The sequence below is a fragment of the Chaetodon trifascialis genome, chromosome 13, assembly GCF_039877785.1.
Source record: "Chaetodon trifascialis isolate fChaTrf1 chromosome 13, fChaTrf1.hap1, whole genome shotgun sequence".
In the NCBI taxonomy this organism is placed as follows: Eukaryota; Metazoa; Chordata; class Actinopteri; order Chaetodontiformes; family Chaetodontidae; genus Chaetodon; species Chaetodon trifascialis.
Window position 1 is genome coordinate 24,624,669 of NC_092068.1, and position 12,447 is coordinate 24,637,115.

At 46.1% G+C, this 12,447-nt stretch overlaps 1 protein-coding gene across 1 annotated transcript in view; it reads right to left on the bottom strand.

Annotated features, from left to right (window-relative positions):
- tjap1 (tight junction associated protein 1 (peripheral)) overlaps positions 1-12,447 on the bottom strand; it is a 34,256-nt gene that overhangs the window by 15,168 nt on the left and 6,641 nt on the right. Inside the window, exons 2-4 of the mRNA XM_070978093.1 lie at positions 10,206-10,311; positions 5,466-5,515; positions 1,747-1,927 (exon numbers count right to left, since the gene is read on the bottom strand). Of these exons, the coding sequence (XP_070834194.1) occupies positions 1,747-1,866 (120 nt within the window). The 5' untranslated portion in view covers positions 1,867-1,927; positions 5,466-5,515; positions 10,206-10,311. The remainder of the gene's footprint in view (positions 1-1,746; positions 1,928-5,465; positions 5,516-10,205; positions 10,312-12,447) is intronic.

Here is a 12,447-nt window from a genome sequence, read left to right on the forward strand (position 1 = left end):
AGTTGATCACATGACTGACACGTGACCGTGATGTCAGGTCGATGAAGCGACGTCACACAGACGGACGGATGTTTCCTGATGTCTGTCTCATCGATCTCTGTCGACGTATGGAAATACGTCCTCTCCCAGCATGCAGCGGGGTTTTACACGATGGATCCTCTCAGCTGATCGATCACCTACACTGGTAAAAATCGATGACTCTGCAGCCATGATTGGACCAGCTAAAAGGCCAATCAGATTGCTCTGCCTTCTTCTTTTCCGGCTTTTTTTTTTGCAGCCTTGAAGCTGAACTTTATGTCTGTGCTGCATTTTCCCCAGAACAACCCAACAACAATCACCTCTTTGCTGTAGGTCATCAGCTGTCGTGGTAAGCAGGATGTCTGTGAGCCCACAGACAGACTGAAGCTTTAGGGTTATCGGTCCCTCTGCAGAGGCCTGCAGGTTTTCATTTCACTGGCTGACGTCTCATTCAGGATCAGACTGTCTCAGGCTTTACCTCTGCTCATAATCCTTCATTAATGTTCTGATGAACAACAGGGGAGAAGTTCATTTGTCAGGGGATGACATGCAGCAAAGGCTCACCGAGGGCTCCGAGGGTGGGGGGAGGAGGGAGGAGGAGCGGGAGGAGGGAGGAGGAGCATGAGGAGGAAGGTTGTCATGCCTCTCACCTACCTTGATGTGGGATAGGAGGCACTGATTAGAAAGAGGTCTGCGTTTGTGTCTCTGTGGCTCTTTTGTCTCCAGAACCTCCATCTTTACTCCTCTATTCACCCCCAACACTTCCTGTTTAGGCCCCATCCCCTCTTTTGTGTCCCCCTTCAGATGCGGGGTGTCCCGTCCCGCCCCCTCCTCCTGCAGGGGCTGGTTCCAGCTGCTAGGCCGGCGCATCGCAGCCACCCAGTTGTCCCAGCGTCGAGTCCGCTCTGCAGACGTACCCTCCGCCCGCTGCTTCCTGTGGACAGAGACAGGGTGCTGGCGCTGGGGGGTGGGGCTTCCTTGCTCTCTGGAGGGTGACCTGCCGAGCAGCATGAGGTGGGCTGGGCTCATGACCCGACAGGTGATCTCATCCAGAAAGTTGGAGAAGCGGACCTTCTCCTCTAAAACTTGCATCTTCCAGTTCCAGTTGGCCCTGCAGGGGGTGGGCGGGTCCGAGGACCGCCGGGAGGCTGGCGGCCGCTGCTCTGTCCGGTCCAGAGAGCGAGTGGGTGGATGACGGGCAGAGCTGCCCCGCCCCCTGCTATCGTTCAGCAGCTCCACTGACTTTGACTTCCTGATGATGTCATAGGCGTGCTCCACGCCCAGCGAGGCCGGCTGCTTCAGGATACTCTTTGGAGGGGTGGCGGTCTTGGTCCAGTGAGTCCGACTGTGGCGATCTCCTCTGGGGTCGCAGGTGGGGGAGTGTTTCCTGGCTGCTGCAGGGCTTCGACGTGCTGGAAAACTGCCACTGCCACTGCTGATGAACTGGCTTGCTGCATGTCGAGGACTCCTGGTGGCGCCCACCGCTGTGGTTCTGGTTCTGGTCTGGTTGGGCCAGTGGGTTGGGCTACTGAAGCACGGTGGCGGCGGGACACAAAGCTCCAGGCTGGACAGACTGGAGACGTCCGGCTCGCTGTCAGAGAGCGGGAGCGGCGAGGCTGGGGTGCCATGGCGAGACCCGGATCTCTGTGGCCATTTAGAGCTGGCAGTTGGGAGGCGAGTGAGGCGCTGCAGGGGGGATGGAGGTGTGTTTAGGGTGTGTTGGTTTACCTGACTGATGTCATGCTGCGGTGCAGGTGGGGGTGGGGCTACTGGCAGGGCGTGGCGTGTCTCACGGTGCTGTGGTGGAGCCTTACGGTACGGCTTCCTGGCCGGGGCCGCGCTCGTCATCCTGGGCCCTTCCTTCCTTCCTTCCTTCCTTCCTCACTTCCTTCCTGTCGATCTGTCAGTCCTGCCACAACAAGAACAGTTACATGAGGTAGAAAAGAATGCAGACGCCCGCCAAGCGCCCGCCATCCGCCAACCACCACGCCTCATCCACAACTGGACTCTGTCACTGCTGTCACACTCTCTCTCTCTCCCTCTCTCTGTGCAGATCAATGCTCGGTCATCCCTCATCAGCATCAAACACGCCTCCATCTCTGCACACACCTGCATGTGTGTATGTGTTTGTTTATTGGATGGAGCATTAATGTGTGTCTGTGTTGACTTTTTGTATCTTTGGAAAGAGAGAAATGTCCCCACAGTGCAGATAAAAAGTCAGACTGGTCCTCACAAAGGCCTCTAACAGACATATCTGTGCTCAAAGGTGACGAAATCACAAGTGCATCATTGGTCCTTACAAGGGAATGTGTAAATTCTTATCTCTTGGTCCTATCTCTGGCCTATCTCTGTGAGGACCACATATCAGGCACTTCACTATGAAGACATTCTTGACAAAATTGGCCCAAGATTTGTAAAAAAATAGTCTTCACAGTGCACATAACAGTCAACCTCCGATGTGAATAAATAGTGGTCCTCACAAGTATGTGAATACATGTAGTCTGTGTGTGTGTGTGTGTGTGTGTGTGTGTGTGTGTGTGTGTGTGTGTGTGTGTGTGTGTGTGTGTGTGTGTGTGTGTCGTGTGAGCAGAGCGTGTGTGAGCCTCAGGCAACACATTGATCTCTGTTTGTTTCCAGAACAGGAAGTGCAGCTGCATTGATCTGAATGAGGCCAATGTTAGCATATCACCATTAGCCTGTTAATTTGAATGACACAGAGCAGCGCTAACACAGCTAACATGCTAACCATCTGTGAATCAGAGTGATGTCACAATTTATCCGACATCATGAAGTTGGGATGCCGCGTAAAATGTAAATAAAAAGAGAATACAAATCTTTTTGACTTAAATTCAGTTGAATACAGCACAAAGACAACGTACTGAATGTTCAAACTGATAAACTTTATTGTTTTTTGTAAATACACAGCCATTCTGTATTTGATGTCTGCGAGCCAGTCTACTACCTGAACTCTTTGACTGTGAAGCTGTAACACGGCAGAATTTAGTCTGTCCATCGTCCTGCTGGACTAAGCAGGACGTCCCAGAAGAAGACGTCGTCTGGTGTTTAGCATGTAGCTCAAGAACCTGTTTGGACCTTTCAGCATTAATGGAGCTACTGGTTTCAACTGGTCTAATGTGTTCAGGGTCGTACTGGTCACTACTGGTTTCTACTGGTATAATGTGTTCAGTGTCTTACTGGTTTCTACTGGTCTAATGTGTCCAGCGTCCTACTGGTTTCTACTGGTCTGATGTGTTCTACTGAATGGTCTTTTGCTGCTCAATGATCCATTCCATTTAGTGTTTGTCCACATCACATGACTACGTTCTGCCCTGGGGAGACCAATGACAAGCCATTGATCACTGTGTGACTTCCTGTGTGTGTCTCTCTCTCTCACACACACACACACACACACACACACACACACACACACACACACACACACACACACACACACACACACACACACACACACACACACACACACACACACACACACACACACACACACACACACTATGATGGTTCGTTAGTCATCATCCACCGATGATTTGACAGTTTCATTGCATCATTTCAACTCCAAATCAGGTTTTTGTCTCTAAAAACTACAATACCCATGAGCCTCAGCAGCTGTTGAATTGCACAAAGGTGAATTTTTCATCTTTTGCTTCGTGTCCATCAAAAACTGTCAGTCGCCAACAGTGAACATTAAATCACTGTCAACACTTGACAACTCTGTTCTCACCTCTGTGAGCCTGACAGACAGCACTGAGGGACACAACTGAGACAGTTTGTTTAATTTCTGGACAAACTGTCCTCCTGATGTTTTGGTGTGTGTGATCAGCAGTTGGGCAGATGAGGTGTACCAGGGTCCAAACACATCATGGTACTACTGCATAACCAAAGGTGCATCAACCTGTGCATCAACCAATCAGAGGGCTGGAAGCCGTGTGTGGCTCTCAGCTCTGAGCTCATTGGTTCTCACTGAAAACATAAATCTTTAAAAAAAAAAAAAAAACAACAACAACAACAACAACAGACAAATATAAAGTAAAAAAAAACAAAAACAAAAAAACATTGTAATCTATTTGAAGTTTTTATGAAAAGCTAACAGTTGTCTCAGCTAATACCTGTCAGTCACAGGTGAGGATGAAGCCACAGGATGTCTTCACCTCATCTGTCTGCAGCTTATGAATTTTACATTCAAAACGCCCCAAGCGCTTTTACCCAACATGCTCTGCTCTCACGCAACGCTCACACACACATATTTTTTATTAGTGGGTTTGTGAGGACCCTTTAATGACAGTCTCATCCTCTGATGCAGCAGCACTCATCATTTCTTTTCCTTTTGTTTCCTCCTCTTAACGTTCTCTCTTCCTTCTTCTCCATCTTCTCTTCTTCGGGTCATTTTTCAGTCTATTGTCCTTTCTTTTTATTTTCATCTCTTCTATTATTTACTTCCTTCTTTTGTGTCCCTGCCGTAGAGACGTTTCCCTTCTTCTTTCTTCCACTCTTTCTGCTTCTCATCCCTTCATCTTTCCTAAGTTTCTCTTTCCTTCCTCCCTCCTCTCTCAGGTCAGCTGATCACTTCCTGCTCTCAGCTGATTTCTCTGAAGAAAACTGAACCGAAACTCAAACATCCTGAAATATTTTAGGTTCAATCCTCAGACTGAATCTTTGATCAGTCAGCAGTTATCAAGCTTCTACTGCGACTGCTACTACAGCCCCGTTTCCATAAAAGTTGGGACGCTGTGTCAAACACGAATAGAAACAGAATGTGATGATTTGCGAAATCTTGAAACTGCACATTTAATTGAAAATGGCACAAAGACAACATATGAAATGTTCAAACGGAGGAATTTCATTGCTGTTGAAAATGATATCTTCATTTAGAATTTGATGCGGCAACACGTTTTTAGTTGTCGGTTGAACATCTCCCAACGAATCAGGTTACCTGACAGCAGGTGAGTCACAAAAGAGTCTTTTTGAAGTAAAGATCTAGAAGCGGCACCGCTGTCTGTGGTCCTGAGCTCAGTTCAGATGGACTGTGGTGAACTGGAAAACTGGTCTGAAGAGTCTAAGCTTGAAATTCTTTATGGAAATCATGGACTCCTGAAGAGGAGAGGGAGCATCCGGTTCAAAAGCCAGCGTCTGTCATGGTATGGGCGTCATTAGTGCCTAACCTGCACATCTGTGAAGGCTCCATTGATGCTGAACCATATATTCAGGGTTTGGAGCAACATGCTGCCGAGTAGACAACGCCTTTTTCAGGGAAGGCCTGCTTATTTCAGGAAGACAACGCTGAAACACATTATGCAGCAGTGTCCCAATTTGTTTGGAAACAAGGTTGAATTACTGCTGCTGCTACTGCTGCTAAATATTTGACAGATTTCCAGGCATTTCAAGGTTTTTCAGGATGTGACATCATCAGCTCATAAGTGTGATTGTACCTGAAGTATGAGCTAGTCCACAGTTGACTTCATCCACAGAAACAACACACCTGAAACAAACACAAAGATCAGCTGTTAGGTGGAAGCTCTGGATTCAGTTTCAGCTTCAGTCACATGCAGATTAGATTGGAGATAAACAGCCACAATAACAGAAAAATTCATATAAAGGTACGACAAAAAAAATGAAATCATCTTAAAATACTACACTCTATCAATATCTCATTATATAATATTAGCATGTTCATTATAATTTCATATAATATTATAGAGCCTATCACTGGTATAATATTAATTCCAGTTGGATAATACAGCAGTTGAAGAAACCCACAACCATGATTTATGATTTTTGTGGATTTTGTTTCCTGATTAAATCCTTGTGCATTAAAAAGTTTACAGTGGTGGTTAGTGTCTGATTTGTTCAGTACTTATTTGTTAATAATCCTAACCATTCAAGCACAACAATGAGTTCAACATTTCAACAGTTTGCTGCAGAACGTCAACCTCTAGTCAATGTCCCGCACCATCCAGGCTCTGATTGGTTGGTTCAAAAAAAGTGACCCTGACGAGTGCATCATATTTTAACAAAAAGCACCTGAGATGGCTAAAAAGCCAGGAAACCAAACCCAAACCATGCTCGTCTTCGTCCTCCTTGACATTATCCCTTAATGTCACAACCAAGAGTGACTGACTGACTGGCTTATGGTTTGTCTAGCTAGCTAAGGTTGGTGGTAGCTCACGATAGTTGGATGTGCCAAGTGTTGAATGTCACTCTACACATAATGAGGGTAAGGAACACTGATCTCAGACCTGTGGTTTTTCCTATGGTGCATTCACGTCTTAACATTTCCAACCATTGTATCTATGTCTCGACCAAGCCGTCCTGGTGTGGTTTTTTGAGGTGAAGCCTCCTTAAGTCTTGTAGTACATGCAGCCATGCTGCTACAACATCTGCCAGGTGGTAACAAGGAGGACAGTCGGAGTGCTGGGGAGCAGTGGTCCTTGATGATGCTGTGGGTCTTCTACAGGCACCACTGGTGAAAGATATCCTGAATTGCGGATATAGTGTCACTAGTGTCGCTGCTGGTGACCATCACAGTGTCTATGAGTATTGTCCAGGAGACGTCCTCCACACCGTTGACCGTTTCCACCACGTTGATCGTCCACGATCATCTCTTTAGATTTACTGACTTTGAGAGAGGGTGGTGCCTTCAGCTCCTCTCTGTAGGCTGTCTTATCGTGGTCAGTGACGAGACCCAGGATGGTCATCTCGTCAGTGAATGATGACATTGCAGCTGTGCTTGGCAGCAGAAAGTGAACAGGGAGTAAAGGAGGGGCTGAGCACACATCCCTGCGGTGGCCCGTGTTGAGCATCAGCAAAGCGCAGGCATGGCTGCTGATTCTCACCACCTGGGTTCAAGTATTGAGGGAATGATGGTGTTGAATGCTGAGCTGTAATTAACGAAGAAGAGGTGATTGCGTGATCCGTGGTCCTTTTTGATCTGTTTACAAACTGAAGAAGGTCCAAGGTATCAGGAAGGATGGGAAAGACGTGGGTTTTGACAAGAAGCTAAAGATATTCATGATGACTGATGTCAGTATGGTGGTTTCTTCAACAATGATGGTAGATGCCTTGAAGAGGGTAGGGCCCTCAGACTGACTCAAGAAGAGGTTGAAGATGTTGGTGAACACCTCTACCAGTTGATCAGCACATGCGCCGAGAGCCCGGCCTGGGATGCTGTCTGGCACAGGTTTTTTTGAACCTTTTTGAAGGACCGTCTCATGTTGGTTGTCTGTAGGGTCGTGCGGTAGCCTCCCCTCCCACAGGTGGACTCTCAGCAACTGTTGCGTTGAGTTGAAGGTGGTGGTGCTTGCTTTGAGTTTAGCATGAATCTCCTGGCTGACCCACAGTTTGTGGCTGATGGAGATGCAGACAGTGGCTTTTGGAACATGCACCAGTCTGCGACAGTCATAGGTCTTTTCTGAGATTTTTAAATCACGAGTTAAAACACTCAAACCTAAAAAAAGTGATCAATCACACTCACACACAGACAACTCTGTAGCCTCAGAGTATCAGACTCATCATGCAGCTCACACTTTAATCAGTTGCCGTGGTTACACGGCAGGGTCATTAGGTGTTAATAAACCTGCGGCCTCCCCGAGGGTGAATCCAGAGAAACCAGAGAAGACGTGAGGACACAGCTGCAGTATTCGGTGGATTACTCAAGAGACATCACTCTTGATTTCTTTTTTAGAAATGTTTAAAGGTGTGAGCAGCACCTCCTTCATGCTCGTCTGTAGAACCATGGTGGAGGAAAACCTGCAGTTTGTCTCATATCATGGATCTGTCCAGAAGGCTGCATATATGAGACAAGATAAAATAATCTTATATAATCCCGCAGTGGGGAAATTTGTAGTGTTACAGCAGCACAGGGGACATAAGTGTGAACTAACCGTTAGTGTCTCCACAATATACTCAGAGCAGCAAATTCAAGGCATGACCCGCTCTACTCTGCCTCTGGTGGCCTTACCCTGATATTCTTACCCTAATCCTGACCAATCCCACTAAACCTAAGCAACAAAGGCATCGAGTACCAGCCAAGCAGAGTCAGAGTAGAGCGGCTCATGCCTTTGTCATCCCGGGGGAAAAGATGGCTTGGTGTAGGCTATGGAGCTAAACATGGCTGGATTCATACATGATCTCATGATCTCGCGAATCCAGCTGCCTAACAAGGTAATGTGATTTGGGCAGCGAGACTGCTAACCATGTCATGCCAAGTCAAACCCTCTGTGACACCACCCATTGGTCATCGGACTACACTTTTCAAGCGTCTGAAGAGTCTGGCAGTATGACAGCCACCATCTTGGGTTTTTGGAGCCTGGATCTGACTGAAAACATGCTGCGGTAGCAACTTGTCAATCATAAGGCAGCCCAACCCAAAAACACCTACATACACATCACCCTCGATTATTCCCTCCAAAACTGAACCATTCAAATATCTATTTTTTCGTATTATATGCTGTGTTGTTGAATTATGGTATGGTTGTTGAATCAAAGTGACATTGTGCACATTGATTCCAGTTCAGTCCAGTCTTGGTCCACGTGTCCTGGAAGACTTCAACGGGATGAATTCTGGACCAGCATTATCTGTGTTTATGTATGTTTACTCTCCCATGTTTCTGCGTGTAAGTGAAACAACAATTTTTTGAAACTGGTCCAGTACTGATCAAAAGCGCCGCAACCAGCAGCCAGAAAACAGGCTACAACATAATCCCTCTGTGCGCTTGTCCGCCGTCAATGTTCGTCCAATGAAAGTGTTTGTTTTCATCACAAACAGCTCACATTGTTAAAGTGTCTGACAGCGTGATGGAAAGGATCCTACAGAGAAAGACTTTCAGTTCAAGAGTAAGATCCTTTCAGTTTGACCAGAAACAGCTGTTATATCGCTCTCACCAAAGCCACCAGACTCCATTCACAGAAACATGTATGCCGCACTCAATGAAGTCAGCCTGCTATTCACTTTCACACTTTATTTTGCAAATTATTGTTCTCATTTGGAAACTGGTTTCTATACAGTTTCCTCTTTGCATGATGGAGTTTCAGCTTCATTGATGCTGCAGTGATGAACTGTGTGATGAACTGCTCAGTGTTCCTGAGCTCATGCAGTGACGTCCACGACAGGATCGAGGCTGTTTTCGATGCAGAGCCGTGTGAGGGCTGAAGATCACAGCCAGACAAAATCTGTTTTCAGCCTTATGTTCAGAGACTTCTTCAGATTCTCTGAATCTTTTAAAGACATTACGCTCCGTAGACAATGAAATCCACAAATTCTTTGCAGTTTCACATTGAGAAACATTATTCTTAAACTGTTAGTCAGTGCAGTCGGCCACAGAGTCTTCGAACCCTCCTCAGACAGACTCAGCTTCTCTGGAATGCTCTTTTTATACCCAATCATGTGGCTCACCTGTTGCCAGGTAACCTGATTCATTGTGAGATGGTCCACCTGCTGTTTTCTTTCAGTGTTTCACTTCTTTTCCAGTCTTTTGTTGCCATTGTTCCAACGTGTTGCGTTGAGGATATCATTTTCAAAAACCAATGAAGTTTCTCTGTTTCAACATTTGATATGTTGTCTTTGTGCAACGTTCAGTTAAAAACGGGGTTTCAAGGTTTTGAAAATCATCACAGGCTGTTCCCAACCTTTACGGAAACAGGGTTGAATGATACAGATATTTTAAACCATTTCTTAATTGAATTGACAAAACAGTTACTATACTGTGACATATACTGTATCTAAAATTACTTATACTGTGATAGAAGATCTTTGGCCCCGTCGCCCAGGCCTGGGCGTATTAATAGACTTTTTAATAAAACACATCTTATCATGAGGAAATTTGTCACAGCCATCATGTGCATCCATTTCTTTTAGGTTTAGAGAGTAAAAGTCACTTTACAATTGACGAATTATTTTCTATTGATACATAATAAAGCATGAGTCAGTGTGAGAGATGGCGAACTCCCACTGCACTCAAGTGGATAATAACTTGATTCAGATCTTTTCATCAGCGCTCACAATGAAACCAACATCATTACTGATGAACTGACCTGAAAAACATGAACCCGATTCTAACACTGAGAAAAAAAACGTACAGGAAAAAATTAACTGTTTGAAACAGAAAAAAGAGCCAAGGCCATGGTGTGCGTGTGTGTGTGTGTGTGTGTGTGTGTGTGTGTGTATTCCTCACCTTATACGTCAGCAAAGAAAACTCTTCATCATCTCTGCTGTGGCCGCTCACACATTCAGTCCTCTTCCTCTTCCTCTGGGCATGTGAGCCTCAGGCCTCTAATAACCTGAAACACAAGACGGCCAGATGGAAAAACACCAGTCAATACCTGCTGTCAGTCAGCCTGCAGAAAGGGCTGAAAACCAAGGCTAAAGACGGGACAGCGACTGAAAATACAGACTAACAACAGACCAACACCTGAAGGTACAGACTAACAACAGACCAACACCTGAAAGTACAGACTAACAACAGACCAACACCTGAAGGTACAGACTAACAACAGACCAACACCTGAAAATACAGACTAACAACAGAACAACACCTGAAAATACAGACTAACAACAGACCAACACCTGAAAATACAGACTAACAACAGACCAACACCTGAAAATACAGACTAACAACAGACCAATACCTGAAAATACAGACTAACAACAGACCAACACCTGAAGGTACAGACTAACAACAGACCAACACCTGAAAATACAGACTAAGAACAGACCAACACCTGAAAATACAGACTAAGAACAGACCAACACCTGAAGGTACAGACTAACAACAGACCAACACCTGAAAATACAGACTAACAACAGACCAACACCTGAAAATACAAAATAACAACAGACCAACACCTGAAGGTACAGACTAACAACAGGTCAACACCTAATAATCCAGGCTAAAGACATGCTAACAGCTCAAAACACACAGAGGTTTGGAACTAAACATTAACAAATGATTTGATGAAATCAGAATTTTCGACATATAACACAGAGAACATGCTCTTTTAGAATTGGGTGAAGTGACCTTTCAAATAACCAACATGAGGATTTTGTCTGAGAAACTGCTTGATTCTTCAGATTGAGCCTGCAGCACGGTGGAAATTCAATTCCCTCGGTGTTGTCTGCAGGCACCGCCTCAGCCTGATCAGCATCGGATGTCAGCAGGCAGCCTGCCAGGTGAAGCCATTAGCCTTATTAGAACAAAACTCCACCGCTACTCATCAGCATCGTCAGAGAGAGAAGCCGAGAGGCTGCTCAACATTTACCAAAGTCAGACCTGCCACCGTGCATGCACTGAAACAGTCTGCTGCCTGCATGAGTCACTGCCACGCTCAGGTGAGGAGTCTCAGCTGCTCACCTGCCAAAACAACCAGTCTGTCAGAAAAGTATCTGCAGGTTCAGAGCTGAAAGTCCTCGTCTCTTCATTTTAATAACCAAACATCTCTATGGCATATTTAAAAAGCCTAACTGCAAACAAATCAAAGAGAGAGGAGGTGTGTGTCTGTGTGTATCATACTTCTATACACACACACATTTTTCATGTCGACAGGTGTGCATTAGTTAAAGACCTGAGTATCTCTGCTGAGTCCTGAATGCAAAAACCATCGAGAGGAGAATCACAACAGAGACGCTTCAGTTTCAATCTGAGCGGAAACTAACTGGCTGCCCACACACACACACACCCTGCTGAGGGTGTGTGTGTGTGTGTGTGCGCCGGCTGAGTCACGTCCGTCTGTTTGTCTGAAAGAACGACTCCACAAAGCGTCTATGAAAGGAAACGAAGTGTCCAGCTGACAACCTGCCGCTGACATCAGCGACGCCTGAACACACACTCACCTCCAACTGAAGGTCAAACTGTAGCAGATGGCATGCTGGGAAATCCAGCGACTGCACTGAGAACACACAGATAACTGCCTGTCTATCCGTCTGTCTGTCCGATTTCAGTGTTTATAACGTCCTTCGAGGGCCACACTAAATTATTGAACGCTTAGATCGCTCTAATCTCTGTGAGGGCTGAACTGCTTCTCTTTGATGAGGCGTCTGATGTCAGGTGATGGAGGTGGTGGTGATGATGATGATGATGATGATGATGCTGGTTGTCAAGGTTTGGGTCAGTTTTGCACAGAGCTGCTCTCAGTAGCAGCTCGTTGCTTTGCAGCTCAGTGATTTCATGTTGTAGGTTGTCGGACACATCAGCTGATTCCTCGTTAAACAGCAAAAAGTGGGCGGGCTGCAGGAGGTCAAAGGTTGACAGTGATTGCTCTAAGCCCTGCCCCTAGAGAGTTACTGTCCAATCACAGCTCAGCAACAGTAACTAGTGACAGCAGGTGTGTCAGTGCTAAGAGCGCGGACACCCAACCTGAGCCCATCTGGACCCGTCAGGTCAGACATGTGGGTCCAGGCTGAGCAGACTCGGTGTTTCA